General features: G+C 39.4%; 1 protein-coding gene across 1 annotated transcript; it reads right to left on the bottom strand.

Moving 5' to 3' along the window:
• Positions 1-8,071: 8,071 nt before the first annotated feature.
• Positions 8,072-10,793, bottom strand: LOC118855885 (cullin-4B-like). Its single transcript, XM_036765919.1, has one exon. The coding sequence runs from the start codon at positions 10,791-10,793 to the stop codon at positions 8,130-8,132; it is 2,664 nt and encodes an 887-aa protein (XP_036621814.1). The 3' UTR covers positions 8,072-8,129.
• Between the last annotated feature and the right edge of the window lie 13,944 nt (positions 10,794-24,737).

Below are 24,737 nucleotides of genomic sequence, written 5' to 3'. Positions count from 1 at the left end.
GCCTTCCTTCCCCCTCCTCCAGGTGACCTTGCCTGGCTCCTGGTTGGGCATGGAGGATCTCTGTGTCTCTATGTTGGAAGCTTCAGGAGGCAGGCAGGGGCTGTGCCTATCTTGGCTAACCCTGGTTATGTCTGTAATGTAGGAAACATCGGGGGCCAAGGTCTGAACGTGCCAGGCCCTGTTCAGGAAGCTCCAGTGGTTCCCTGTGATCTCTGGAATCATCCCTGGAATCCTTCCTGGCCTCCTGAGTGGCACCAGCCTGGCCCACCTGGCATGCGTTGCACTCTCAAACCTGCCCTCTGTGCCTCTTGCAGAATTCCTCCCCAGAATCACTGTGAATTCATTTTCTTTTTAAAAAACAAATGTTTTCCCTCCATTATCCCATCCACACCAGGGCCTTCTCCCACCTGGTCTTTGCAGCTGGGTGCCTTCTTTGTGGTGGGAGCATTTACTTGTGATCTTCTGTGGCCAGCTCTTGTTTTAGTGTCACAGGCCTTGTTTTCTTGGGTGTGTCCCCCCGCTGCCATTCACGGAAGTCTTTCCAAACTTCCTTTGTTCTCCTACTTCCCTGCGCTGCAGCCCATGGGCACAGGCTTTGTTCCAGTTCTTGGCCACCACAAAACTGCACTGCTCTGGATTCTGTGCTGTGTGTGGGGACCTGACTCTTATCAGTGACCTCTTGGGATATATACCTAGGCCGGTAGTCTGTGCTAAATGAGGAGACCAATGTTGGGAGAGCTGGTTCAGGTGTGAAAGAAGAAAGGTCACTTAGACCTTCTCTGTAGCCATTGGGAGGTATGTTGATGCAAAAGCAGTGCAGGTCTCCTCCAAGAAAGCTAAGTTTGGGGAAGTTCTGCTTACGTATGGTGATGTAGTTTTAGAGGTTTTTGTGGAAGTTAAAGATTAAGGACGAGACCCGATGACAGGATGAAAGAGACAAAGGGACAGAGCAGGACCCAGGTTAAACATTAAAGGATGGGGGACACAAAAGCAGTTCTTTGGGTACAGGTTCAGGATAAGTGGGCACCTTCAGGTTACAGAGTAAACTCAGGGCTTCACAAACCACTGGCAAAAGCAACCCTGGGTATTATTTTTAACCTTAGGGCACTGTTTGTATCCGCATCACTAAAGGGTGAGGCATTTTATGACTGTATTAATGTAATTCCAAGTTATTCTCCAAAATATCTGAACTGATTCACAGCTTCGCCAGCAATGCAATAGTGCGTCCATTAGCACCTGGGTGGTGCATAGCCAGAGAGCTGGGCCCAGAGTCAGCCCTGAGTTCAAATCCCACCTCACACAAGTGCCAGCTGTGTGACCCAGGGGGAGTCACTTAACCCTCATCTGCTCAGTTTCCTCAGCTGTAAAATGAGGCTGATGCACTTCTAGGGTCGTTGGGAGGATCAGGTGAGATGATAACAGTTGTAAGTTGCTGGCACACAGTAAGCTGTTCTTTCCCCTTTACGCCTTTGTTGACCCAGCCCCTCCGATATTGATTCTTCCCAAGTTTTGTCATCTTTGCCAAGTTGTTGGGTGTGAGGTGAAACCTCGAGCTTGTTTGGAAATTCTTTCATATGGTTGATAAAAGTTTGAAATTCTTAATTTTGAGAACTATTTTATATATCTTTTGACGAGTTTCTATTGGTGAATGGCTTTTGGTTTCATGTATGTCTGGTTTTTCTATATATGTCTTGGATGCAAAATGTGTTACACAGATCTTTACCATTCAACCTCATTGATACATGCATTAATTAATGCATTAATATGTTCGTTAATTTTTGCAGAAGCTTTTCAGTTCCGTGCTTAATTGCCCCTACCCTTGCTGTCTGGTTAAGGACACCTCTCCCACCCATGACTGCGAAAGGGCGTATGCTGTGTTTCTGTGTTTTTAGGATACTAGCTTTACTGTTGCCTTCCTCTCTGATGCTAGTGACATGGCTGATTGTGGGGAGCCAGCTATAGCCTCTTTAGGCCTCTTAGACCTCTGCAAGGCAGGGTCCATTGAAGATGGGTCTATGCACGGTGAGGCCAGTTTTAGGATAAGAAGACTTGGCAAAGAAAACCCGCCTTCATAGCTGATTACCCACATGGGAGATGACAGAAGTGTTTCAGTCTAGTTATCTGTATGCGAGAGAGGAATGAGTTGGTGATCTGGGGTGATTATTTGTGAGAGGGCTGGAGCAATCTGGGAGAGCTGTCCACAGTTTACTGAGAGTCCAGTCCAAAGAAAGGCATGCCACAGGCGGGTAATAAGGGAATATTTGGAGGAATGATCCCTGACTTGGGCACCAGCTAGCCTTGAGGAAAAGTTGTCTCACTCCCAGGAACAAGGAGATAAAAAACTTAAGCAATGCTTTATTGTACTCTTCTTTGAAGTCTGGATGACTCAGCAATTAACCTGTACAAAATACTGTCAGTAACTCCATTAAAATCAGTCTATAGCCTGACTGCAGGACTTGCCTAGCCCCATGTCTTTGTCTTTGTGTCAGTTACTTCATCATACATTCACGCCACTGCGGGCACAGCTGATTCACAGGGACTGAGTGGGAAAGGGACCTTAGGGACTGTCAATCAACAGGTGGTTTGGACTGTAGTCTCCTAAACTGATGGTGATCGGTAGAACCATACGCATTCCTTGCCTAAATGCGGCTGATACAACTGGTATTGAGTCTATAGGAACTTCCTGTTACCTAGGTAGGTCAGTCATTTGTCCAACATGGAGTCATTTCTGTCAGCTAGAAACTAGCAATTGGCAAATCTTCACAAACACTGAAGCATATGCTAAATTCTCAGCCCCACATCGAAATTTTAAAGAAATTGGCTCTATATTAAGGGCACAGAGATACTTAAATAAATGTAAAAACACAGACAAGTAAATACATCCTTTATAGACCGTAATGTAATAAAGACAGCAATCAGTTCAGGGACAAAGACGAAGACTCAAATGGAGACTTAATGAAATCCTAAATAATAAGTAGGGCAAAGAACAAATAATAGAAACAATGAATAATTATGTGAAAGAAAATGAGAATGATGAAACAATATACCAAAAATTTGGGATGCAGCTAAAGCAATCCTTGGGGGAAATTATAAATCCAAAAACATACATTAACAAAATAGAAAAGGAGAGGATTAAGAATGTGCATTTTAAAAATTAGAAAGTCAATAAATATAAGATATTTGATGTGAAAATAAATATCAAAGAGGAAATTTTTAAAATTAGAAGAGAAATTAGAAATTGGAAACTGAAATGATAACTAACACTAAAAGCTGATCATTTGGAAAGACTAACAAAATTGATAAAACCTTTAGCCAATCTAGTCATTTATTTTCTTTGTATTTTCTTTTTACTTCTATGCCTTTATCTCAGAAGGATGTTATTTCTTTATGGGCATTGGTTTGTGCATTTTTTGTGTTTGTATGCCTAATGACTAGGACAGTGCATTGTGTATAATAGTGCTGTAATTGACCTACATGACTGCCTATTGATGGAGAGACCTGAATCTCAACTGAAATAAAAGAAATTGCCTTTTTTTCAAAAATATTTATTTTTGCTAGCATTTAATCTCTCCCCATTGAACAATTTAAAAAGTAAAAACAAAAATGCTTATAATAGATAGCATAATCCAACAAAACCAATCCCTACATTGGCCATGTCTAGAACTGTGTTTTATCTGGCATCTTAAGCCTAGAGGGAGGAGGGCAGCCTGTTTTGTCTTCATTCTGCTAACTTCATGTTGTATCATTGCATCAGTCAGAGTTCTAAAGCCTCTCAAAAAGCTATGTTGTTGTCACTGTATAAATTGACCTAATTCTCTTACTTCACTCTGCATCAATTTGTTCTTCAAAAATTGTCCATTTTGTCATTTCTTGTTGCACAATTACATTTGTAAATAATATGTTAAAGAATGATCTCAATCTCAGCATGGAGTTGGGAAGGCAACTGATTTTCGTTCTTAGCCTCATTTAGATTTTTGATCTCTACTCAAAACAATCTATCCATGACCAACCATCCTGTATGACTTTTTTCCATTGGTGTACTGCAGGAGGTCAACCCCACATGCTGGGGGCCTTCATCTCTTTCTCCTGATATTGTTATAGGACCAGTGGAGGGTTCAGGATGACATATCATCCCTCACTATTGCCATATGGCCTGCTCATATTCTCTTTCCATCATACATTTCCTTAATGATGTCTTTTATTTCTGTTCTTTGAAGTTTCTCATTGGTTATTTATCAGCTCCTGCTCAGACCCACTGGGATCTCCTATTCATTGCTCTCTGTATGATATTCATGTTTGCAACATTCATTTTTATAAGATTTTGAGTTCCAAATTTTTCTCACTCCCATGCCCCACCCCAAGGTGGCAAGCAATCTGATACAGTCTATACATGTGCAATCATGTTAAACATATTTCCATATTAGTCATGTTGTAAAAGAAGAATCAGAACAAAAGGAAAAAACCCACCAAAAAACCAAAACAAAACAAAGAAAGTAGAAATGGTCTGCTTCAATCTGCATTCAGACTCCATCAGTTCTTTCTCTGGATGTGGATAGCATTTTCCATCATGAGTCTTTTGGAATGGTCTTGGATTCTTATATTGCTGAGAAGAGCCAAGTCTATCACAGTTGTATGATATTCACTTTTAACAAAGAGATCTGTAAGCATTCAGCAGTTTGGCCCCATCATCCATAGCCATGGCCAGGTGGATGAAGTGACCTTTGCTCTGATTATGACTTGGATGGACAGCTTCTAGGCTTTGTGTGCCAGTGCATGTATCTGGGACAGTGAGTGTAGATGGCCCTGGAATTTGACCTTGAATTGTGACCTCTGCTCCTTTGGAATATGAGTATGCTTCAGAGATGCTCGGTACCAGCCTCTGTGCTTTCTAACCTGCCTGCTTTTTTTTTTTTAAAGCAATATGAAACTTTTTAATAAAGAACACAAAATATCTAAAGACTCACTCTTTGAAAGGACAGGCATTCACATTATTTGGAACATTCTTTACAACTTTGGAAAGCCTCATTACCCACCATGAACCTGATAGGAAACACTGCAAAGATTTCATGAGCCCTTTGTGGACTCTGCAATGAAAGAGCACATTCCTCTATTCTATGAGCCAAGCTTTGGCAAGGCTTCATAGGCTAGTTCTACCCCCTCCCCCCATGCATCCTTCAGGTACAGCTCATACAGAGTTGTCCTACAAAAGCCTAGTCCATTTGGATTGAAATGCTGCTGTATGCTTACGACTAAAATTGACCCCAAATGTCTCTGAACAAAGTGTCCTGTCAGATGTTTTTGGATGGACAGGTGACATCTCAGTTTCATGTCAAAAAATATGTTGATAGGGGACTGAAAAAAAAATTCACAGAGACCAGCAGAATACAAAAAAAAACTGCATCAAGCTGTGCAGCTAGCTTCTCATTTGCTATGGGCTTGTTTTTGCCCCACTGATGGGTTTTGGCACATCCACGTAAATCCATGAACAGAACAGGTTTATTGCTTTTCTGGAAACGCATTATTCAAGAGTGGTCATTTTTTTTCTTAACTATCCAAAGTTGAATTGCAGAAAAAGTGAAAGGCAAAGTTTATGGGTATGAGTGTGTGTATATACATATACATATATATATATATATGTACACACATACACACGTACACACATATAAAGGTTACAGTATATAGACATACAAAGGTTACACATATACATATATATACACACATGTATTTTTAGAAATCCTTAACCTACAGATAAATAGAATAAAATGTAATTTTTTAAATGAATGAGGCTACAGTGAATTACATGCAAGAAGTACTTTTTTTGGTCATCTGTGGCTAGATGCTGACACAGATGTGTCAGTTACAGAGCTGGCCTGGGTGTCCTGAGATTGGTATAACCACAGCCTGGCTTAAGGAGCTTGCTATGAGAAGAAGACTAATGTCTGAGCTGTAAGAACTTCAGAAGAACCAGGCAAGACCCACAGGACCCAAAGAGAATAGGGATGAAAAAGCCTCCCTTTCCTCTCTGGAGACCTAACTTGGTTTTGTGGAGGTATGCTATGTTTGCTGGCCTGGTAAGCCATGAACTTTGATTTGGGAAGGGCACATGGCAAGATAAGAATGCCTGATTTGGACCTGTATCAGTTTTTAACCTTTAAACAGGTTATTGATGGCAAATTATAAAATTCTTTAAAGCAGGGATATTAAACCCAATACTTTATTATTTTAAGGATCCCCTCCTCAGAAACAATTTTTTAAAATAAAATAGAGACAGGAGGAGGAAAAGTAACCCAAAACTTAGTTGACTCAGAAAGAACTGATCTAAAAAATTCCTTTGTAATTTACAATAATTTTTCAAATCTTATCAGTTGTTTCTCCTGATACTTTATATTTTCTAAATAATTGCTCTTGTTTCAATTGCTGCAGCCTCCGGTTTTCAAAGGATGCTTGTGTAGGGGGAGGAATCTCTTTGAAAAAGGGACCTACCCAACTTCCAAATGGTGGGGGGACTGGTAAGGTTCCTCACAAGGCTGAGCCCACCTGGGAGACAGCTTAAAGGACACTGGCTACAGGAGGTGCTTTCTGGTTTAGTGAGGGAGGATAAGGGTGGTGATAACTGGCAGCAATCTCCTTGTCAGATAAGCCCTGGGCAAGCAAGGAGGGGAGGAGTTGAGATCTAGGACATGGAGAAGCTGCTGCTTAAGAAAGGGTTAGGAAGGCTTGTCAGTGCAACCTCTTGTTAGATAACCATGTTCATAAGAAAGGTTGACATAAGAGGGGAGCATTTCCTAGATTTTGCTACAGAAGGCCACTAACAAGGGAAGGCTTAAGGAAATGTAATTGGCAAATAAAAAAGGCAAAGGCTACATGGCTGAAGGTTAGGATCAACATCCCTTCCTTGTGGCTTCAAAATGGCGATGGTACGGATGCAGTATCACAAAATGTCATGCTAGTTGGGGGTTTTTGAAAACCACTTTTTTTTTTGCTTGCACTGCAGGATGGACTTGATGCATTCTGGGCTGTAGCAGAAATCTCCCTGATGTAAATATGTGTAATGGAAGAGAAGCAGCCTTTGTATTCACCAGACGCCTCCCCACTTGGAAAACTCAATCATTTTGTTCCCCATGTCCATGGTCAGTCAGCCATCCTAGGCTGGGACTTTCTCTTGCACAGTGGGTGGCATCTCTGTCTTGTGGCTATGTGTCACCTCTTTACATTGCAAGTGATTTAAAGAGGCAGAGGAGGATCAGCATGTCCCCACCTTGAAAATCTTCAGATTCTTAAGGATTTTCTATTCTAGGACTTTTTAGGAATTAGAATAAGGATGGGAGAAAATGTTTGTCTTCAAATAGAAAGAGATTCTGGGATGCTTTCAGACACCTTAGCCCAGAAAGAGGCCTTCACTGTGCTAAAGGGCCTGCATGGCTGGGTGAAGGGCCGTTGTCACTTGCAGCTTCACAGGGGCTTGTTTTCACAACATTGTGATTCTTAAAAGCTTTACCTGTTTGATATCCAGGCGCAGTCACTCCTAAAACTTAAACATGTTTTCTCTAGGTAAGATCCATTTTAAAAAATATCCTTTTAGTGAAACAGAATGTTATATAGCAAATGTCAGTACACTTGACCATTTAGTTCTCTTTGCAAAGGAAAGCACAAAACATAGGTGAGTAACCAAAACTCAGGGTGGTTTTTCTATCTGATACATCCATCTAGGATTCTGTAAGGTATGTCACATTTGCATGCACTTTAAGTATCCTAGATAAAGCCTCCTGTACACAACTTACATTTTGCCTCCTAATCATAGTGCATAAAGGAATCCACACATTCTCCCCTACACCCCCTTTGTCCTCCACTTCTCTATCAACCACAGGGATCTTTTCACGGACCTCAAATCAAATGAAGTATGAACGATTGTTAGGAATTTGTTGTCATCAACTAAACATGAAAAGAATTCAACAGCATTCTTCTTTAATGTAAACCATGCTCTTTAAATGGGCATATAAACCACTGAAAAAGTGGCTTTCATTCATTCAGCCATCAGTAGTAGGAAAGAAGTCAATTAATTGGAACAATAGGCTAGTTTATCTACTGGCACCTGTGTATGATATAGCAAGGGCTCAGAGATGAACGTTTTAGGCAATGTAGTTGTACTGGTTGGGGTTTTCTTTGTCTCTTTCCATGTAATCCCTATCGATTAAGGATTCTATTCTCTTCTTCAGATCAGCAGGCTTAACTGGGAACCTCAACTGGTTATATGCTTCTGAAAGAAGCAGATTGTGATCTAGAGCCTTTCTAATCTTCATGATTCTCACAATTGCAGCATCAATGTGATGCTGTCGGTCCTGGAAGACCCTTTCTGTAGTGCTGGCTTGTTCCTCTACTGTTTCTTTCATCTGGATTTGGTTGATTTTTATCCTGAAGAGTTTGTGTCTGAAGTCATCATTGCAAGTAAATTTATGACCATCCTCCACATCTTTGCCCTTTGGATTTTTCATCAGAACTCTAGCTTTGCCACAGGCTAATGACTGAAGTGTTCTCCTTAATTCTGCCTGCTCTATTCCTGTAGCTTGCTTGACATCTTCTACACTGAATTCTTCACCATCATTAAACATTAACAACACCAGCGTCTGGAAAAGAGAGACCTGGAGTTCCTTTTTCCCCTCTTTAAATTCTGCCTTTAGTACACAATGTCCTAATGTTGATTGCCACTGAAGCTTCCTCCCACTGTGTTTACCTAAGTAAAAAGTCTTGAAAATCTCCTGGAGTCTTACCAGCTCAGCTGGTAGGTGAACCTCCATAGGCAGGTAGGTTGGCCAGTGACCCATTGTCAAGATATTCACAGTTAGTTCAGTGCTAACAGGAAAGTTTTGGTTTTGCACATACTGTTTGAACTGAACCATGATATCTTTGGATAGCTCTATGTCTTTGAACATCCCTTCCAGTTTGCTGGTGAACATGGCTCCACATTCATGCTTGAGTTTGGAAAGCATTGATTTTTCAGCATCTGCAGATGCACTCTTTCCAAACAACAGTCTTTTGACTAAATCCTTCTTATAAAAGGCTTCAAAGACATCTTTCCCATAAATGAATCGAAATATAATCATGATCTTGTCCAACATTTTCTCAAGTTCTTCATCTGTAGCTTCTCTGTTACCTGCACGGAGCTTTGAATCCACAAACTTTGCTATGAGTTCAGCAGGCTTATTTGGTCTTTTGTTAATGAAGGTTTCAAATGCTTCTTTCGTGGCATTGACAAACCTTTCATTTTTCATAAAGCTGATGTCAATAATATGGTCAACTTTATCTTTAAAATCCAGCAATTCTTGCACCATGGTCTTATCTTTTTCAGGATTAATGACAATAGTACTGCCAAATGCCTTGATGTATTCAATCCAGTGCTGCAAGAGAACAGGAATCCCATTGCATACCCTACTGAACAGCTGATAGAGCAGAGTCAAATCTTGAGTCTGATTTTCATCTAGAAGGGTACTTAAGCCTTTCTGAAGGATGGCTATTAAGTGTTCACCTAGAAGTTGCTTTTCTACAATAGCAATTAGTGGCTTCTGGGTACTCAGATCAAGATAGGTAATCAGTCTGTCTTCTTCTTCTCCTAGACGTCTGTTGACATGATGAAAGTATTGAGAAACCTCTCTTTCTTGCATTAAACGCTGACCCTCTGCTGCATATAGCCGGTTGGTTTCTTCCAAAAATTTCTGTTCAAAAGAATCTTGATAAATCTGTAAGTCTGAAAGCATACTCAGAAGGCTTCGAAGCAAACTTCTATCAATTGCTTCACCATTCCTTTCCCTCTCAATCAAAATGAGAATGCCTTCAATAGTCTTGTTCCGGACTTTCTGATCACTAATTATGTGGGTCCTAAATAATTCTAGACCCATGTCCCAAATGGAAGGCAGCATTGAATTCTGAAGAACATACGTTCTGTCCAGGAACAAAAAAATGCTCCTAATCATGGACATTTGTCTGCAGTGAGTATGCCAGCATTCATCTATCTTCCTTAGAAACAGAACACCATCTAGTGAATCCTCCTGGAACTGGTGAATTTGGGATCTGATGTGCTCTTCACAGATCTGTCTCAGCTGTTTATATAAGTTTGCAGCAATCCTGTAGGAACAGAGGTTTTCAACAGCCTGATAGAGTTCTTCTAAATTGTATATAATTGAAGTGCTGTTCTGAATGGCTGCCACTGCTTCTTTCAGTTTCTGCCAAATTTCATCTGTATAGTTTTCCGGCATAGGTTTGTCTTTAAAGTTCTTGATCACCAGTTTCTTGGCTGAGCCTGATTTGCTGTTGGTGAAGCTAGTGGTAGTAGTGGGTGCTTTGGTCAGCTCATTTGCATGGTGCCCTTTAGCCACAGAGGAAATTAATAAGTTTTTGTTAAGTTCCTGCTGCTGAGATACAGCAAGACCAGGTGAAGAAGAAGAAGATGCCTGTTCCTCGGCCATCTTCACATCAAGTCCTATAAAATCCAAGGAGTCTACCAAATGCAGTTTCTTCTGGAGCTGGTGATGGTTGGGGGCAGCAACTGAAATCCTTGGACAAGAGGCTAGAGAGGAGTTCTTGGGGGGTGGGGAGGAGCAGGAACAAGGGATGGGATCAAAGTCTTCTTTTGGGTTGCTGCTGCTGCTGCTGTTGTTTAACTTTCTTTTCTTGGAATAGGAGGTGAAGGTGGCCAAGGTAGGGTTGGTGCTGTCATGACCTTCAGTGGCAGGTCTGACCTCCTGGGGAGGAGCAGCAGCACCTGGGGGGTTGGGAGATGAGAAACCTGTTGGAAACATAAAATTGCTGGTGTCAGTAGGCTGGGAAACATGAAGCCCTTTGGGTCGGCTAGAAAGAAAAGGTAGAAAAGCAACCCATCCAGGAGCAAGTGAGGGGGCAGGCAGGGATGCAAGGAAGGGAGTGACCCACTCAGTCTGCTTCTTTATGGATAGAATGAAATTCTGATTGTTCTCCCTGGCTCTCATTTCTTTAAAATGTAGGGATTCCTGTTTCCAGACTGGACGTGATCTCCATGTTGGCAAAACCAGTAGCACAATGGGTACCAGAAGTCCCTGGGGGGCCCTCTCCAGGTGAGTGAGTACAAAATAAGTCATTGGGTGTCACTGCAGGCAGCCCTTCCCTGAATCAGCTAGGGTGCCTCCCTGGAGGGGTGCCATCCTGACCCTTTCCTAGCTCTTTCCAAAATGATTACATCATTCAGTAGCTTTAATATTTGGGCAAAATCATGACTCTTTCTCCACTGAGTCCCTGGCATTATATTTCACAACTTTCCTTTGAATTGAATGGATTTCACTTATCTTAGAGATGTTTTCATTTGCCTTTTTACAATTTTGAGAGAGTAAACACAATTTTTCTTACAGCTGTTGCTTTTTGTGTTCCCTTTTTAAAAAATTCTTCATATCTTTTTTGAATTAAATGTAAAAAAGATTTTTTAAAAATCACCTTCCTTTTCTTTTTCTTGTAAATTTTTCTTTTTTGTTTTTCTGAGCTTGATAAACATCACCAAATATGAACATTTCCATATGCAAAGAACAGAATAAGAGGATTGCATATGAAACCATCGATCTCTGTCCATTATGCTTCCTTTTTAAAATATCTATAATAAATTCAACACTTTAACCTCAAAGGTCTTGTGCTTGTCTCCCTCTGAATCTCTTTTCTGTGCATTATTTTAAATGCTTTATTGATGCAGTTTTCTCCCCCTCCCCTTTTTGGGCATTAATCTCAAATCATGCCCTCTGAAACCCTCTGTTATGACAGCCATAATCTAGCAAAACAAGTTGATGCATTAGCCATGGCCAAAAATGTAGATGGCATTCTTCACTCTTTACATCATCATTTTCAAATATGTCTTTCACCTCTCCCTTATCCTGGAAGTCATCTAACGTCACAAAGAATAAAAATTGAAGAGAGGAGGGTTATTTCTAGAAAACGAACATGTCAGTGCATCTCACAGTGTCCTCAGAGTTAAACACATGTAGACCCTCACTACTGCAAAGAAAGGAGGCTGGGACATTTCCACATCTCTGCTTCAGGGCCAAGCTTGGTATTAGATTGATCTACTATCCAGTGTGGTTTTTATTTGCTGTTATTCTTCCCATTTATATTGTTGTAGTCATCGAATATTTTGTTTTCCTGGTTCTGTCTACTTCTCTCTGCGTCAGTTCAGTTGTTTTCCCATGGTTCTCTGAATTTTTCACATTTATTGTTTTGTGATGCAATGTCATTCCATTCCATTCATGCACAATGATTTTTTTTTTAGTTATTCTCTCCCTAATCACTCACTGAGCATTAACTTTGCTTCAAATTCTTTGGTACTATCAAAAATGCTGTTATGACTATTCTGGTAGCTCAACTCCAAATCGTTCTCCAGAATGGAATCAATATTTATGGTAGGCTGTGTCGATTCCATATATATTTTGGGCATCTTTTTACAAATTTTGTATTTCTTTAGTTTTTACATTACCCACATTTTCCTTTATATCTCTCCTCTACCCCTTGCAAAGTGCAAAGAGGAAGAAAAAAAATTTGGGGGGTAATTCTAAACATCCTATCAAAATAGTCTTATTATATGTCTCTCATATATGCTATATATATAGAAAATATGTGATTATATATCATATGAAAATAAATATGCAGAATATATGAATATATATATTTGTTTAGGTAGTTATTTATATAATCCATCCTCATGGTGGAAGTGGGGCAGAGGGTATCTTTTCAAATCTCTTTTTTGTGCTCAAGCTTGGTCATTATAATATCTCATTCAGTTTAGATTCTGTTATGGCATATATTCTTTCCAATTACACGTGTGTATACTGATTTCCTGGTTCTACTCACTTCATTTTATATCATTTCATAGGAGTCTTTCCATGTTTCTCTGCATTCATTTGTTCATTGTTTCTGCAGCACACTCATATGAATGCCCCTTATTTTAACGCCATTATAAGCTTTTTTTCAGGCTTTTCATTAGTTTTGTTTTTTTATTATAAATTTCAATTTAATTTACATGGGTAGATATTGATTTTTAGAAATATTGAAAGAGCAGAAAATAAGTGCATGACATGCAAACTAATAGTCCGTAAATATACCAGTGTGTAAACTTTTTAATATTTATTCATTTTCCTCCCAAAGTTGAATTACAAACTCTATTACCCACCTCACCATCCATCTTTTTATTCCTTTTTTTTTTTTGCCAACTCACCTGTCTGTAAAACATTGCTTTGTTGCTGTTTCTGTTTATCTATATGGTCGTAGTCAGTGAATATACTGCTCTTTCAGCTTATCTTGCCTTTCTCTGCACCATGACCTAGAAGTCTTCCAGGATGGCTTTTGATTCTCCATTTTCATCCTTTGGCTGAATAATATTCCATTACATTCATATTTTAAAATCACCGCTTCCCCAGTTTCTAGACATCAAGTATATTGCTTTTGTTTTGTTTAGTTTACTATAACCAATAATGCTGCTAGGAATATTTTTGTACAGGTAAGTCTTTTAATTCCCGGGATAATAGATCTTGAGTTGGAAGGGACTTGAGACCCTCTATTGCAACCCCCTCATTTTACAGTTGAGTAAACTGAGATCCATGGAGGTTAAGTGATTTACCCAAGGCCATACAGTTACTGTCAGGGGTGGGATTTGAACCCAGCTCCTCTCACTCAACAGTCAATAGTCTTTCTACTAAACTATGCTACTTCTATTCTTGTCAGCATGTTATTTTTTTGGTGAGAAATATTGATGACAAACATTTTTCTCCAGTTCTTTCTTTTCTTGGTTATTCTAGAAATATTGATTCTTATTGTGAAAAAAATTATTTCTGTATAATTAAATATTTATCATTTGCTGGTGTGTTTTATTTCCAAATAGATAAGAATATTCTTACCTCTCCACAGTTGTGTTCTATACCTATCATTTTCTTTAGCTATGTATCTCCTGAACCACCCACTGCCACCCTTAGAGCTACCTCACATACTACATATTTATTAGATCATAATCCTTTCCACACTGTAGCACAGAAGCCCTCACTAGTGTGTTTATTTTTACTAGTTAGCCTCAAGCAACACTTAGCTAAAAGTAAAGGCATGTCAGGAAATATTATAAGAGTAATAGTTACAACAGAATTCCCTCCTCTCACATTTGGATAGAATGCTTCCATAAATACACAGTCTTCCTTGGAAGAATGGATTTACCCTAGGTATCACTTGTGTGGCATGTTCATATGAGAGAACCCATGGAGCCAGGGTACCTATACTGATGGGCTATCAAGCTTTCAACATATGTATGCATCCAGAAAACATGCATCAAGGAGTATCTCATGTTTCCTTGTAGTGTAGTATTATAAATGTCTTCTGGTGATGTCATTATATGTCTTTCTGCTGGGTGTACTGACTCTGCTGGGCTTTGCATCTCTGCTCTTCACTCTCCATTGCTGTGTATCATTCTGTCTCAGTTTTATCTTGTTTCAGCTGTTTCAGTAGCAGTCTAAACTCTGCTGACAACCCATAAAAGGATGTGATATGTAGTAAGACTCTCCTCTACAGAGCCATAGTTAAGTCAGTGAGCTCTTTAAGACATACTTCTGCCATCTATTAAGTGGTCCCATGTTCAGAAAGCCCAATTTTTCAGCCAGATCTTTTGTTCAATGACCCTTTTCAACCACCTCGTATCATCATTTTCCTCTCTTTTATATAAATCCTGAGAGTTGGACTGGTCACAGATCACATCTAGGTCTCTCTTTTCTCTACAGATTTATAATTTTTAAATTTTAACTTTCATATATGATTATAATTATTTTTGTTGGGTTTTTTCATTTTTACATAATCAGATTTTCCATAATTACTTCCTTTACTTGAAAAGATGTGTGTGTGTGTGTGTGTGTGTGTGTGTATCTCAACTTTCCATAATTGAGATTTACATCACTTTCAGAGAATCATAAAAATTCAGAGTTGGATTGGCTCTTTGGTGTCCATATTGTCCAACCCACACCTGATAAAAAAATGCACTCTATAACCTAGCTAACAAATGACAATCCAGATTGTTTTTGAAGACTTCAGGTGAAAAGAAACCCTCTGCTTGCCTGGGGCATCCTACTTTTGGAAAGTTCTAATTATTGGGAAGTCTGTGTGCTTATTTGCCAGTTTTACCCATTTCTCCTGATTTAGTACTTTGATTCTAAACAGATCAAGTTTAATACCCCTTGTGCATGAAAACCCTTCAGATAACTGAACCCCCCATGAATCTTGTGCAGGAGACAACATAGTTGCTAGTAAGCTGGCCTGAGAATACGGACATCCTGGATTCATGTCCAGCCTCTGACACATACTACCTATATAGCCCTGGGCAAAGTGTTTAACTTGTTAGTGCATTAGCCAGCTCTCACCGGGATCTCCCTTCACAGATGAAATCAATCATATGTCCAGTATTTGGGGGAGGAGGGGGAAAAGTTTTCAGCAGGCTAAATATCCCCAGTTCCTTTAGTTGATGATTGTTTGGGATCCAAGACCATTCATCTTATAATGTAGCTTCAAACACTGTACACAGTAGTATAGATGTGGTCTGATCAAGAGAGGGCTTTGAGTTTTCCCATTCTGTACTCTCTTCTTCACTTAAGGTAGCATGAGACAATATTAGATGTATTTGCTTCCATGACAATGCTTTACTTGAGCTTTCAGGTCACTAAAAATTTGGTTGTTTAGTTGATTAGCCATGCCCAACCCTTTGTGACCCCATTTCGGGTTTTCTTGGCAAAGATACTGGAGTGATTTGCCAATTTCTTCTCCATCCCATTTTACAGGTGAGGAAACTGAGGCAAACAGGGTTAAGTGACTTGCCCAGGGTCACATAGCTAGTTAGTGTCTGAGGCCACATTCCAACGCAGGGGAATGAGTTTTCCTGACTCTAGCTGGCACTCTATCCACTATGCCACCTGACTGACCTCACTAAAAAATCCCTGGATTTTTTTAAATAGGTGAATTGCTATCTAGCTACATCTCCCTATTATGTACTTGCAGAAATGAGTTTCTGAACTCAGATAATTGTTCACACTTATCTCCATTATACATTCATTAGGTTTAACACACTGGTTTAGTTTGTTGGTTTTAACAGTGGTTTAGATCGCTGAATCCTCCCTGTCATTTGGATGGATGGATATACTTGCTGGTTTTCTGTCTTTTGTAAATTACTTTGGCTTATCATAAATGTCTTTATTTAAGTCACTGATTAAAATAGAATGGTGTATTTTAAAATGATAATTCCTTATTTCATTAAATAATGATGTCATTAACCTCTTTTCACTTTCAGTTTGTCATATTTAGGGTTTTGTCATTTCTTATTTCTGTAAAAAGACTTATGCAAATCACATTATTTTATTTGATACATCATGCAATTTTGGAGTGCTTTTAAGATCATCTTATGATTACAGTATTGCTGATTAACAGTAATGGGTCTATGTGAATTGAATTTGGGGTTCACCCCATTTCTAATCAATAAATTGTATGTTTAATCTGCTTTCCCCCCAATATTTTTGGAATTCAAAGCAAATACACTCACTTAAATCCAGTTCATTTGCAAGTTAAAATATCACCTGTAATGTCACTGGCCCTGAGAACAAAGGACAAACAACAACCTCCACCTTCTGGAAAATGGATTTAGTTGTTTTCTTCACAATTTGGGGGAGTCTCAGTGAACCTTAAGTTTTATCCAGTTGGTATCTTCCAGATATGTCAATTTTGTCTACATTTATTTCAATTTGAATCCATTTCTAAATGAGCAATTTTCTGAGCTAGTTTTCCTCCTTCTTTTGTAGATTTATACTCTTTTACATTGCAGATTATTCAGCTTTTTACTGAGTATTGTTTTTAATAACCTATACAAGCGTCCTCATGCCTTGGAAGGTAATGCATTTAGTCATGTGCAATTAGATCTTCTTTTACTATCACCTCACTTGTCTTTAGCATCATTTCCCCCAAACAGTCAATCTCTGGGCTCCTTTAAGTCTCTGCTCAAGTACCAACTTCTCCAGGAGGTCTTTCCCAAAGCCCCATCTGTTACTATGTTCCCCTTCCATCCACTACTTAGTATTTATCTTCTCCGTTATCAATCTGTGTATATGTCAACCCCATTAGAATATAAGCTGCTTGAGGGGAGGGATTAATTTTACTTTTTATTTGTGGTCCCAGTACTGGGCACATTACCTGGCATATAATAATCACTTAAATGTTTATCGATATTTTGTGTGATTGGTTCAAATTAAGCACCATTTTCTCTGATGAAACAGAAACTAGAATTTGCTCTAAAAAAGAATCTTTCAGTACTGTAATCAGTGCCTAATTACTTTTTAAAACTTTTTTTTTAGATTCTTCTAGTGAGGAGACCAGGCTTGAACCCAAAGATTGAAGTTTGATGCAGGCTATTTCCCTGGGAGCATCATTCAAGAAAGGACTGACAAAGAATACAGTAGCCTGGCATTCCAAGATGAGAGAACCTAGGGCATGTATTGTTAATTTAGAGAAACAGGACAACCAAGAGAAGCAATCCAGAAAAATAATAATCAGTTCCAGAATAGCTTTTAGTGATGTGAATGTACCACACTATAATAAGTTTGGGAGAAGTTTTAATCTGGGGTCAAATTCTGTTGCATCATTGAAGACTATGGGGAAAGGTCTCTATAGATACAAAAAACCTGGAAGAAGCTTCAGGGGTTTTCCTTAATTAATTACAAGTAATAGATTCTTCTTCCAGAAGGACCTTTGTAAGTATACCAAATGCAAGAAGCCCTTTAATTACCACTCAGACTTAATTAAATTGCATAAAATACATGTTGGAGGAAGGCTACATGAACCCAATGAATGTGAAAAAGCATTTGGCAAAATATTAAATCATATTGGACATCAGAGAGTTCATAAGGAAGAGAAACATTACAAATGTAATGGGAAATTCTTCAGAGACAGAAAAGGCTTGATTAAACATAATGTGATTCATATTAGAAAGAAATCTCTTGCACATAGTCAAAGTGAGAAAGCCACCACTGAAAAGGGACATGTTAATACAACACAACTCACAATGAAGAAAAACTCTTTAAATGTAATGAATGTGGGAAAGCTTTCAGCCAGAGGGGAAACCTAATTAGTCATCAAAGTGCTCATACTAGAAAGAAACCCTCTGCATGTAGTACATGTGGGAAAACTTTTAGCCATAAGGGAAGCCTAATGAGTCATCAGAGTGTCCATATTGGAGACAAACCTTTTGCGTGTAGTACATGTGGAAAAGTCTTTGGCCAGATGGGACACCTTATCGTACACAGGAGAAATCATAGTGGACGGAAACCCTTTGTCTATAGTGAATGTGGAAAAGCCTTCATCAGGAGAGGGCACCTTATTACACAACAGAGAATCCATACTTGAGTAAAACCCTTTCCCTGTAATGAATGTGGGAAAAAGTTCAGTGAGAGGAGAAATCTCATCACCCATCAGAGGATTCATACTGGAGAAAAGCCTTTTGCTTGTAATCAATGTGGAACAGGCTTTCGACAGAGAATAAGCCTCATTATGTATCACAGAACTCATAATGGAGAGAAACCTTTTTCATGTAATGAATGTGGGAAATGCTTCAGACAAAGTGGACACCTTACTACACATCAGAGAATTCATACTGGACAGAAACTCTTTAAATGCAATGAATGTGAGAAAACCTTCAGTGAGAGGAGAACCCTTATTACCCACCAGAGAATTCATACTGAAGAGAAACCCTTTACATGTAATGAATGTGGGAAAATCTTTACCCAGAGGGCAAGCCTTATTAGCCATCAGAGAAGTCATACTGGAGAGAAACCCTTTGTATGTAATGAATGTGGGAAAACTTTCAGTGAGAGGAGAAACCTTATCATCCATCAAAGAACTCATACCAGTGAGAAACTCTTTATGTGTAACGAATGTAAGAAAACCTTTACTCAAAGAGCAAGCCTTATTACTCACCAGAGAATTCATGCTGGAGAGAAACCCTTTGCATGTAATGAATGTGGAAAATCATTTACTCAGAGAGCAAGCCTTATTATCCATCAGAAGACCCATACCAGAGGGAAAACCTTTTGAATGTAATTAATGTGAAAAAAGCTTTAGCCAGAGGAAATATTGCACATGAGAGTATTCACACTTGAAAGAAACATTTTGAATGTAATGAATGTGGGAAAGCCTTCAGTGGGAGGAGATGCCTTTAAATTAGACATCGGAGAAATCATACTGGAGTGAAATGTATTGAAGAGGATGAATACAAAGAGTAGCATAAAATGATTCAATGTCAATATGTTCAGTGGAGTACTCCAAACGTCCTTGTTTAATTCTGTACAGTTTAACATTGTTGTCAATTACTTAGCCGTCATGATTATCAAATTTGCAGATGACTTGAAGGTGAGAGTCATAATTAACACTATATGATAGTATAAAAAAAAAGATCTTGACAGGCAAGGATTTGGAAGGCTGAAATATGAAATTTAATAAGAGATAAATGTAAATAGACTAAAAAGTTCTAAATTTAAAAAAAAAGACAAAAATCTACTTCACAAGTCACTCAGTTAAAAAACATGTATTAATGTTTTACTTTACTATGTGCTAGGCATTATGGATACAAAGAAAAAAATTTCCTGATAGCAAGGAGCTCACATTTTAATGGAGACACTATGTAAATAATTGTGTACACACAAGATGTACACAGTACAGAACTGGAAGGTAATCTTAGAAGGTACTACTAACTGGGAGAATAAGGAAAATCTTCCTTTAGAAGGTGGGATTTGGGCCGAGTCTTAGAGGAATCCAGGACAGATAAGAGGCAGGGAGGAAGAGAGAACATTTCAAGAACTAGAGACAGCTGTAGGCAAAAGCAGAGATAGAGTGTTGAGCGCTATGAACAGCAAGTAGGCCAGTGTACCTGGTCTATCAAATGTGTGGGAAGGAGTAAAGGATGAATAGAAGCCAAAGAAGGTAGGAAGGGGCCAAGTTGTGAAATGTTTTAAATGTCACACCAAGGATTTTATTTTTGATCTTGGAGGTAATAGGGAACTGCTGGATTTCATTAAGTGTGGAGGGGAAGTAACATCATCAGACCTAAGATTTAGGAAAATCACTTTGGCAGCTAAGTGAAGGTTAGATGGAAATGGATAGATTTGAAGCAGGGAGACCAATTAGAAGCCTATTTCATTTGTTCAGGCAAGGAGTGATTGGGTAGTGATGGTTTTCTCCCCTTCTCTTCCTGAAAGGGCTGTCAATAAAATACTTAGAAAGAAAACAGTGTTCTACCTTTAGGAACAACTGAGTTTGAAAACTAATCAACAGTTAGTGGCCATTCTGTTTTACATTAAAAGTCATCTTAAAACATTCCCACACTATAGTTTTCTTAGTAAAGTAAATGTAGTAGAGTGACAAGGAGTTAATCAACAAACATTTATTATTACAATATGTGGGAGAGGGGGAAACAGACAGACAAACTACTCTAGGGGGAAGGCAGTAGTAACTATTGAGAGTGATCAGGAAAGGCCTTATGTAGGTGGATGGCACTTAAGCTGAGAGACTCTGAGAGATGGAGGTGAGGAGGGAGTACATTCCAGGCCTAAGTACAGTCCGTACAGAGGCATGGATGTGGGAATGGAGTATCAAATGTGAGAATGCTAAGAAGGCCAGTTTGGGTGGACCATAATTCAAATGGAAGTGAATCATAAGTAAAGAGGCTGGAAAAGTATTTTGGGTATAGATTGTGTAGGGTTTTAAATGCCCAAAAGGCATTTTATTCTAGACCTAATAGGGAACATCATTTTTTGAATCGGGGAGTGGGACAGACTTATACTTAAGGACGATCACTTTGGCAGCTGAGTGAAGGATGAATTGGAGAAGGGAGATATTGAGGCAGGAACACCAACTAGGAAATCATTGTAACTGCCAAGTTAGAGGTGATGAGGGCCTGAACTAGGGTTTAATCTGAGAGTGAAGAGAAGAGGGGATATACAAGACATGTTGTGGAGATAGAAATTACAGATGTTTGGTTTGGGGCCCCAAGTTTTAAGGACACTGTTAAACTGGAGAATGATCAGACTGGTGAAGGGCCTTAAGTTTATTTCATATAAAGATTGATGAAATACTATGCTTAGCCTGGAGAAAATACTGGGCAAAAATGGATGCTGTCTTCAAGAATTGGAAGGGCTGTCTCGTAGAAGAGGGATTTGGCTTGTTCTGCTTGGGTCCAGGGGGCAAAGCTGGGAGAGAAGGCTAGAAGTTGCATGGAGATAAATTTCAGCTCACTAGAAGAAAAGACAGCCTGTCCAAGAGTGGAATGAACTGCTCCAGGATATAGCAGGTTCCCCCACTGGAATACATTAAATGAAACTTTAAGTAATTCAAGACGTCTCCTAAGCACACGCCATATGCAAGGAATTGTGCTAGGTGGCAGAGACAAACAGGAAAAGTCTCTTCCTTCTAGGAGCTTTCATTCTATTAGGAGGAAGCAGTATGTATATCGGATTGGTGGGCAGGGGAGGGGCATCATAGGTGATTAGTTGATCCACAGGCACTTTCAAGGAGGAATGGTAGTATGGTAGCATTGATTTGATTACTGCGGAAAGATGAAAAGGCAAAAAGAAAGACTGGGGTGACATAGTGGATGCCTAGAAGAGATGTGAAGAACTACTTGGTTTGGTGGTCTGAGTCTCATTAGTCTACAGTCTGCTAGCTGAATTTGCAGCTCATTTGCTCACCAATCACCAGGGTGGGAGTTTAGAACTTGGTGCATTAACTCCTTAAGAGAATGGAAATTTCTTCTAGCTGTCCAGTATGGAAGTGCTGTTCCAGTTGAGGAGAATCTATCAGCAACAGGGCAGATGGCAAGATGTCTGGAGTAGATGGGATGTAAATGGCTGGTCTGGGCCTGCTAGATAGAGGGCTGGTTGGATTTCCAGCTCATTTCTTCATATGGTAAAAGCAGCACCTATTTCACATAGATTAGGCTAGTTTTGCAACATCTACTAAGTTTCTGCAATGAAAGCTAGGCTACTGTTCCCCTAAAAGTTAAAGTCAAGATTTACTTAATCCAGGGAGCTAAACTGGTACAGTTGATATAACTTCCTGGTCTCCTAAATATAAAATCTAGTCATTGAGTAGTCAGGGCTTTTCAGTTATGAAGGACCCATTGTTTCTAGGAGTCAACATGCCCTTTGAGGAGGCACTTCTCTTTATTAATACTATAAAGGAACTACAATTCATCTGAACCAATACTTTGTCAAAGTATCTTTTCCATGCTTTTGTCTCTCATTTTCTTCATTCTAGGACCAGCTTGTGTCAGGTCAGAGACATGGCAAGTTTAAGGGAAAGCCACTTACTGAGCTGCCATCATTCCAGAATCACAGAATTGGAAGGTCCTCACCACTGAGACCAACCCGTAATAGGTAAAGAATTCCTTCTACAGCATCCCTTTTATCTAGCTTTTCTTGACTAGGATCTGAGATTTAGATCTAGAAGGGACCTTAAAGGTCAAGTCAACCTGTTCACCTTACAAAAGAGAAAAATGAGGCCTATAGATATTAAGTGACTTGTCTGGGGTCATGGTAATTCTGAGGCAGGATTCAAACCCAATCTTCCTAGCTCCAAGTCCAATTCTCTGGGTACTCAACATATGACATGCTGACAGTTTTAAAAAAAAATAATCAGTGTGGGCATCCCCTCCACTGGTACACATCACAATCAATCCATAGCTGCCAATCCTGTAACATTCTTGTCCATGGCTGTCTCTAAATATGCCACATAGAAATGTGCCTTTCTAGGATTTTTCCTAGGTTTCTCCTAACTTCCTGAGGTTTTCATTTTGTGTAAGTGGGCTTATAAATTAAATAAAGCACTGTTAAGTATTATCTCATAAACCCGTCAGTTGTCAAAGTATGTTGTAAGTACAGCCAAGGGGTAGGGAGTTTTCCTTTATTATTTAGTAGGTTTATATTCAACCTGAACTCTTTGAATAGCATCCTTTTGGGCTGTGAGATCTTCATCATAAGAAAATGAGATCATCTTTTTTGTACCTTTTTTACCCTTCAAATTAGAAGATATGTACTAAGTTTCTTGGAGAAAACTTTTTTTCCCTCTTATTTCTGTAACATAGCTGCTCCTAAGAAACTCTAAGACTCCAGGTAAAGAGGAAATATTCCAGATTCAGAGATATTGCTGTGAAATTCTGGGATTCTGTAAAATTCCCTTTAACCTGAGCCAGCTCCTTTACCTTCATGCTTGGAGATTGAGAAAAATAAAAGGAAACAATTGAGAACTTGTTTAATTCTGAGGGACCACAATGAAAATTAGAAGAGTCATCACCATTGTTTGTTAAACGGAATGAAAATTTGTTGTTGAGTCATTTCAGCTGGGTCAGACTCTTCATGACTCCATTTTGGGTTTTCTTGGCAAAAATACTAGAGTGGTTTGCCACTTCCTTCTCCAGCTCATTTTACTGATGAGGAACTGAGGCAGACAGAGTTAAATGATTTACCCAGGCTCCAGACTTGAACTCAGGAAGATAAGTCATTCTGACTTCAGGGCCAGCACTCTCAGATCTCAAAAGATTAAAACTCTGTTTAAAAAAAATCTTTTTTAAGTCTTGACATAGCATAGAAAAGGCCAATGTATTTAATTTTCATGAAGTTTTGTGGGTCGTTGGATCTCTAAAATTAAAATAGAAATGTTGAACAAGAGCTAGACCAATAGTAATCTTGTTGAAGAATTTAGAATGCCAACAATCATGCACCAGAGAACCAAAGATTAAACATGGCCAACGTAAAAGCTGGTCTACAAAAGATTAAGGAAATCTTAAATTCATCATGCTGTTTTACTTAAATCTGTCCTTTTATTTTACATGAATTTTAGCTTTATAAAACAAGTTTAGCAAACATGTGAATTACTTTGGAAAACTGTCATAAAACCAGGCAAGTAAAAGTAAAAAAAAGTTCCAATTCAGCCTCAGACACTTAGTAGCTGTATGACCCTGGGCAAGTCATTTAACCCTTTTGCCTGTTTCCTCATCTGTGAAATTACCTGGGGAAGGAAACGGCAAACCACTCTAGCATCTTTGCCAAGAAAACCTCCAAAAGGGTCATGAGTTGAACTCCACTGAAAACAACAAAAAGTAAAAACTGATGAATCATCATTCATTGATTTGTTTGGGATGGTTCCTTCTTTTGCCATTCTTTATTGGGGAAGAGCTTCTTGTGCTGTTTGAGGCATTTTCTCTAATTTTTCAGGAGTCTTAGGGTGGGGGGGGGCCACCTCTTCCACAGACAACTGCTCTTTTTCGAGACATGTCACCTTACTTTGTGAATGGCCGTCTAATGACACTATTTCCTTTGGGTGATGAGCTCGGTGTCTTGGCGTCCCCTGGGAGGCGGGGGATGCAGACAGCCCCCTTCCCAACCTAGGGCAACAGGCCCAACCCTAAAGCATATGTGGGCACAGGTGCCGTCTCCACAAGTGAGGATGACTCGGATGGATCCCAGTCCGAGGGCTCATTCTCCGAGGCATGGTTTCAACAGCGGCCCTGGGTTGCAGTTACTTGCTTTTTCGCCTTTCTCCCGTGATCACTGACAGAAGTTGGCAAGATGGTGCCCGGAGGGCAGCTGGTGGTCATGATAACTGACCGGAAGTGCTGCTTCACAGCCGGGGGTAGGGTGGGGGTGCGGACGAGTCCTCGCCACCTTCCCTCCCCT

Source organism: Trichosurus vulpecula, chromosome 7 (genome assembly GCF_011100635.1).
Source record: "Trichosurus vulpecula isolate mTriVul1 chromosome 7, mTriVul1.pri, whole genome shotgun sequence".
In the NCBI taxonomy this organism is placed as follows: Eukaryota; Metazoa; Chordata; class Mammalia; order Diprotodontia; family Phalangeridae; genus Trichosurus; species Trichosurus vulpecula.
This window is presented reverse-complemented; position numbering and strand designations above follow the sequence as displayed.